At 41.9% G+C, this 6,000-nt stretch overlaps 1 protein-coding gene across 1 annotated transcript in view; it reads left to right on the top strand.

Annotated features, from left to right (window-relative positions):
* The window catches only part of LOC129815246 (protocadherin-1-like), a 119,313-nt gene extending 113,544 nt beyond the window's left edge, over nucleotides 1-5,769 (top strand). Inside the window, exon 5 of the mRNA XM_055868863.1 lies at nucleotides 1,226-5,769. Coding sequence (XP_055724838.1) covers nucleotides 1,226-1,596 — 371 coding nt within the window. The 3' untranslated portion in view covers nucleotides 1,597-5,769. The remainder of the gene's footprint in view (nucleotides 1-1,225) is intronic.
* The last annotated feature ends 231 nt before the right edge of the window (nucleotides 5,770-6,000 follow it).

The following is a 6,000-nucleotide window of genomic DNA, read 5'->3' on the forward strand; positions in this document are numbered from 1 at the left end:
ACACACTTCCATCTGCAGATTCAAGGCAAACACATCTAAGTGTTGCTATGCTAGCTCTGCTTGTTTCTATGTGAATTGCACATGAATCTGAACTGACAAAATAATGTTATTTGTGTTTTGGGGGTTCATAGGTAGGTACTTTCAAGTTACAGTACAAATTGACTGAGGGGTTGTTCCCTTTGACCCAGTCACCATACCTTGTATTTTCTGTGACTGCCCAAAAATGGTGTAGGTATACAGTACAGCTATATCCAGCTATTGATTTAAATCAATGCTGTTTGGAAGGAGGTCAGTAGGTCGTGGACCTATTTAATTAATTAGGAACGGTAGAATGAAAAATGGATCAGAATCAGGGACATGGACTCATTTCAGACCTGCCAGTCAATAACAGCCATACCAGAATGGGTTTACCCTGGGGCCCTGCAGGGATCTCTCTGGAGCCACATGTAGTATTGTGCGTTGTCTGATCATTATTCGTGATTGTGTGTTAAACTTCTATTTTATCCTTGGAAACACATTGGGGGCTCCATTTTTACCCAGTACATACTAGATGGCAACCTACATACAGCACAATACAGCCACGGGGCAGCACAGAACATGGAAACAGGCACACAAGACATACAAAAATAGGATCTTAATTTGACCTGTTTTGTAACTGCAAAAGAATCCTGCAGCAACAGGATGTTAACGTTTAGTCCATAATGTTGCTTGATCGGTGGTTAGGCTATTAGCTGGCCAAAAGTAGGCTATTGTGTGTTTTATGCGGTGCAGGAAAATTCTCAGCAACAAAATAGTGATCAATTGAAGATTCTACATCTGTATCAATCACCACTAGACACACAGTTGTAATCATTGCTCAATACTTATAGCAATGATTGCTCAATGCAGTGAAGGACTTCATAGAACACACTAACTACATCTCTGCTCCTCTAATATCAACCACCGGACTGCACATGCTGTGGCATCCATGTCACAGTACATAGCAACAGTTGTACTGTGCATAGTAACAACTGCAAGTTAATTAGCAAACACAGGGTTATGAGAATAACTTTCTGTTTTCTACTCCTCATGTTTTCTACTCCTGATTAGAAGTCACTGTAACCTTGTTGTTTATTCTCAGTCAACAGTGAGGGGCTATATCTGCAGTTAAACTCCCTCTGTTGTCTTTTTCTGTTAACATTTGAACCTCTCTGAACATGGGTGTTGATCTCTCCTCTCCCTGTAGATATGCGTTCCATTCCTGATGTGGCCATGACTGGTAACTGTACTCAGGAGTGCAGTGAGCTGGGTCACTCAGACGCCTGCTGGATGCCTGGGCAGCCCTCCCCAGTGCGCAAGACCAGGAATCCTCCCAAACTCTCCACCTTCGTGCCTTACCAGGAGAGAGGGAGCCTGGGTCGCCTGGCCAACGGGAGTGCCAGGCTGGGTGGCGAGGAGCACCGAGCCAGCCTTCCGCCCTCCCGTAGTGCCTATTCCAACAGCGGCCATGCCCCTAGGCAGGACTGCCCCAAGGAGGAGGTGCCCCTGAGCGTGGCCTCTGAGTTCCTGCCCACCTCCCCTCCTAGCCACACCCCCAAACAAGAGATCTACCTGTGAGAAAGCCTCACCTCCCACATCTGATTGGTGCACAGATAGAGGAGGAGCCACAGAGACACACCCACTTTAGAAAAAGAAACATGCTCTTAGGATCTGAAATGTCCATTTATTGAAATAAATACCCATTCTGTAGGAAATATGGGATGTGATTTGTGGAATCATTGGTATGTGCAATAGGAGTTTTTCATTTTATTTATTTACATATTTATTGGTTTATTAATGTATTAATTAGTTAATGGATTTATTTATCGATGCAGTTTCTTTGAAAACACTTGTGGTATTATCACACTAAATCAACATGCAATCAATCCCTAAAACACTAGTGATTTTCTTAGCTAAGCCCTAACCTGTTGTGATATGTTCTCTGGAACATCCAATGTGAGATTAGTGCCATAACCAGATAACATTCATCTGACAGGCAATGAAGCCCTAAGGGTAGACTTAACATTTTGATTAACAATCAAATGGAATGGTCTTTCTTAATGTACAGTGCTGTAAATACATGTGAATGGTGTACACTGTATCTTGTATATATTTCTGTCTGGCTCAAGCTGATAACAATAGCCTCAGAATTTTTGCATTTGAGCTTTTCTTTGCTGCTGCTGTTTAACACTTGATTGAAATGTTTTCCAAAAACTTGGACGGAGAGTGTGGAAAGGCACTTGAATGAATTAATCAACTACTCACAATCTCTCACACACACACACACACACACACACACACACACACACACACACACACACACACACACACACACACACACACACACACACACACACACACATCTGTGACGCCCAATCATGATAGAACCATAGCATTTTACCTCATGATCCCTGGATAGCTATTAAGCCAGTGAGAAGAGCTGTGTGGCAGCATTTAATGTGAATGTGTGTTTCTCTGAGCCTCAGCACTGTGTCCCGTCTCTTTTCCTGGAAACAGTACACTTAGAGGTCATCACTCCTGGTCACACTGATCTTTCCCAAACCTCTAGCACACATTCTGATAGTGTTTGCCCCTCTCAGAGTAGAGCCTCTGGTTCCCCACCTACACTGTAGATGAGAATATATATACTCTCTGTTCTGTGTGAAAAGCTCTCTTCATTGCCTCCCTATGCCTGAATAACACTGAGCTAATCAGTTGCTCTCCACATAGAGGTCACCATTACATTCAACCCTGTGTCTCTAGCCTCGTTAGGTTTTCTCCTCACGATCCACGTGAATTTCAATAGTTCTGATGAATGCATAAGGAGTTATTCACACGAGTTTCAGGGCAGCACTTTTCAGTCCTGAGAGCCACTAAGGTGACTGAGAGTGCTGTGACTGAATTCCCCTGTTTCACAGAAACTAAGCTTTTTACATTCACAGGCTGACACCTGAGAGGTTTCCTTCTGTTGTTCTCACGTCTTTAAAGGAAGGCTACAGTAATCATCTGGGACAAATTTTTATTTTACCTTTATTTAACTAGGCAAGTCAGTTAAGAACAAATTCTTATTTACGGTGATAGCCTACCCAGGTGACGCTGGGCCAATTGTGCACCGCCCTATGGGACTCCCAATCATGGCCAGATATGATACAGCCTGGATTTGAACCAGGGACTGTCGTGATGCCTCTTGCACTGACATGCAGTGCCTTAGACCGCTGCACCACTCGGGAGACCTTTTGTTTTGGCGAAGAAGAAAAGTGGTCACTCAGGTCACCATTTTGTTTAAAAATAATTTACCTGTCGCATCCATTGGTGCATGTTATAAACAATGATGAAATGTTGCCATTTCAAATAAAGTTAAATATTGGTTGCAGGAGTCATATATTTTCAGTCCAGTTGACATTCATAGAGTCCAGGTTATGTTACGTTGTTAAGCTGTTAGCTGTTGTTCCTCATTTTTCATTTGACAATTAGATAGAGGACATTCCTGTAGGCTACAGCAGCTGCCTTTGACAAATACTTATTTTCAAAGTCATTTAAAAGCAGACATCTGGAGGACACAGGAACAGTAGTATGTAATTGGATGATGATAACGCCACCAGCCCGCCTCACAGCACAGTAGCATTACTCATAGCTTTTGATTTGTACACTGATTCGATTCGATTTGTATCTTAGCCCCTGTTTTGACCACCGTGTATTTCTATGGAGAGAGAGACAGTGGGTCTGGTCTGAGCAAGGGGTGGAAGGGCCTGGAAGGGAATGGATGCTGGGCTCCCATAATTACTTTGTGTAATGAGTCCATAGCCAGGGCATATGTGAGCACACAGCCTGAAGACAACACAACAACCACATATTCCAAATCCATCTGCAAAACTACAATAATTTAAAAAGCGGTATTTTTATCTGGACTTACCTCATCGCACCGCCGTTGGCAGCACATGTAGAATAATTCAACTCAAAACATATGGAAATTACTGGACATGGCCATGAATAAATAAGGCAGGTGATTATCCTAGCCTTGAGGGGAAAAAAGCACATTATGCTGTTTTCAAAGCCTTTTAGCCACTGAAATAAAATCCAGCAAGAGTCATAATACACGATGATGAAGCCTTTTGGTCCCCGTCGCAGCCCCCCCACCCAACCCCCTCTCAAAGCAGCTTCACTGAGCTAGAGCAGCGGGTGAGTTCACTGACCTGGAATTATTAATATGTGTGAAAGATTGCGATGAGTGATAAAGACAACGTCATACAGCCTCAACACTGGCTTTGTCTCCTATGCTCTGTCTGACTCCTTTCAGATTCGCTGATTCGTCTGACTCCAGCCTGAATCTGGCATAAATCAACAGGTTTATCTCTTTACTAATCACTTGGTCTGGCTGAATAACTTGGTGTTGCTTCTCTCTGGCATGTCTGAATCACTGATTTTGACTGAAGCACTCATTCAAATCAAACCACTGGGTTTCAGTGCTTACCAACACCATATTTGCATACACTTTCTTTTTTCAGCCAGAATAACTGTGTTATACCTTTTTCTCTCCAGCCTATATCAATTAGTATGTTTGAATATTCTGAATCACATGGTTTTACCTGTCTTTTGAACTCATGCTTAATTTATTATTTGTGTTGACTGCTCTCTAGAAAGCAGGATGGTTGTCCCGTCCTGGATCAAAGCATTAATAGCATGAAAACCCTTGATACACTCCACAGTATGTCCAATCACGTGTAGTTTGTATTTTTTATGTTTTATATAATGTCACGTTCACCTGAGTATCCTCTGCCTCTCTGTAGTGATCTTGTAAGGTGATTGTGGCTGTGGACTGATGGACATGATGAGATACTGGAGAATAGGCAAAGGAGTTTTCTCTAAGACTAACGGCAGGATTCAATACATATCGCCGAAGTATCGCGGAAGATCCCCGTTAAAATGTAAAGGTAATGCCGACATATGCAGCGTTTACCGTGAATGCAGTCTCTGGAACATTGCCTTTAATTGTCAATCGTGCTATAAAGTGGGTCTTCAGCGCTATGGATTGAATAGAGCCTTAAGCCTCCTTACATAGAAAATCAAAGTGAGCTATGACAAATCTCTCTTGAAAGTGTACTGTACATAGATCTACACATCCCCATGTGTGCTGTCAAGCAGGCTATGAGTTTAGCATGAATTCCAAAGATAATTAGTAGTGTTTTTGATGAGATTTTAGTGCTGGTTTTGGTTCAAGAACCCTCTCCCCAAGGAGCTGACATTCACTGCACATTTCATCACCATCAGAGACAGTTCTTCACAGTAAAATAAAGACAAGCTGCCTTGAAAGTGTGTCGTTGCAAGAGAGTACCAAGTTGTTATCCTAATTGTTGGTTATATTTATATAGAACAAAATGCTTGTGATGCCATGTTTTGGTACAGTTTTATGTACATGCAAGTGAAGCTTTTTAAAACGTATTACAAAAGCCGATGGCATATAAAAATTGTAATGTGTTTCTTGAGATGTGCACATTTTGCCTTGGTTGGATTGATCTTTGCTGAGTCGGTGTGAATGTGGCCGTTCTATGCCTGCACCGTAGTACTTCACTGGCTCCCTGCTCCCAAGGATTTTATCAGACTTTATGTTGATCGTGAACAGTGGATTGTCGGATCCTACCTATTTGTTCAATTCCAATGTGTTCCATTTCGTTCTGTTTTTGGCATGTTGAGAAAATTCCCTTGTAGTAAGTCCTCAAGAACTTTTTAATAAAATGAGTCCAGGAAAAACAATGCGTTGAGTATGGTTATTGATAGAATACAGGAGTAATTCTTTCCACTGGTACATTTGTCAACTACGTTAATTGTGTAAATTAACTAGAAATCCCATCATATGTAGCTTGGTAGTGTTTTGTATTCATATAGCATCGATAGGTCATGACTCATACCCTCCAATCCTGCAGTTTGCAATTTTTAATTGTCTTTAAAATGTTGTCTGAAAAGCATGTTCTCTCTCTCTGCTAT

The sequence above is a fragment of the Salvelinus fontinalis genome, chromosome 2 (assembly GCF_029448725.1).
Source record: "Salvelinus fontinalis isolate EN_2023a chromosome 2, ASM2944872v1, whole genome shotgun sequence".
NCBI lineage: Eukaryota > Metazoa > Chordata > Actinopteri > Salmoniformes > Salmonidae > Salvelinus > Salvelinus fontinalis.